This window comes from Orycteropus afer, unplaced genomic scaffold, assembly GCF_000298275.1.
Source record: "Orycteropus afer afer isolate SDZICR_OR568_19922 unplaced genomic scaffold, OryAfe1.0 scaffold00072, whole genome shotgun sequence".
NCBI lineage: Eukaryota > Metazoa > Chordata > Mammalia > Tubulidentata > Orycteropodidae > Orycteropus > Orycteropus afer.
The window spans coordinates 5,434,143-5,434,663 of record NW_006921659.1 but is presented as its reverse complement, the minus strand read 5'-3'; the positions used below and the strand labels follow the sequence as shown (position 1 = coordinate 5,434,663).

At 34.9% G+C, this 521-nt stretch overlaps 1 protein-coding gene across 1 annotated transcript in view; it reads right to left on the bottom strand.

Annotated features, from left to right (window-relative positions):
• Positions 1-521, bottom strand: part of OSTM1 (osteoclastogenesis associated transmembrane protein 1) — a 32,508-nt gene that overhangs the window by 3,130 nt on the left and 28,857 nt on the right. Inside the window, exon 5 of the mRNA XM_007940829.2 lies at positions 154-319. Within this exon, the coding sequence (XP_007939020.1) occupies positions 154-319 (166 nt within the window). The remainder of the gene's footprint in view (positions 1-153; positions 320-521) is intronic.

The following is a 521-nucleotide window of genomic DNA, read 5'->3' as shown; positions in this document are numbered from 1 at the left end:
TTATTAGGACTTAGAAACTTCTTACATATCTCTGCCATTAGTAAGCGTAATTGTAAAATTTTAAAGCAAAGAACCAATTTTGGCTAATAAATTTCTTACAATTTATATAATTTTTAAAATCTAAATAAAGAACAATTATAGAAAGTAACTTACGTAGAATGAGTTTGCGTTTCTTTTGCTCTGAGTGAAGAAAGCTACTAAGGTAGAAAACAACAGGCAGGAAGAACATGAACACAGAAACAGCAATTACAGGCACCGTGTCACTGCACTGGACCGAACAGTTGAAAGTCCGACTCCAGAGTTTTCGAGTAATGTTCATCTGGAACAACAAAAGATGGTATTACTCTATTTTACATTTAACTTGTCTTCAATTTTATACAATTATTTCGTTTATAACAGGCACTCAGAATTCAGACTACAACTTATTGCCAGCAAGTCAATCCCAACTCATGGCGATTCCACATGTTGCCGAGTAGACCTGTTCCACAGGGTTTTCAATGGTTGACTCATCAGAAGCAGAT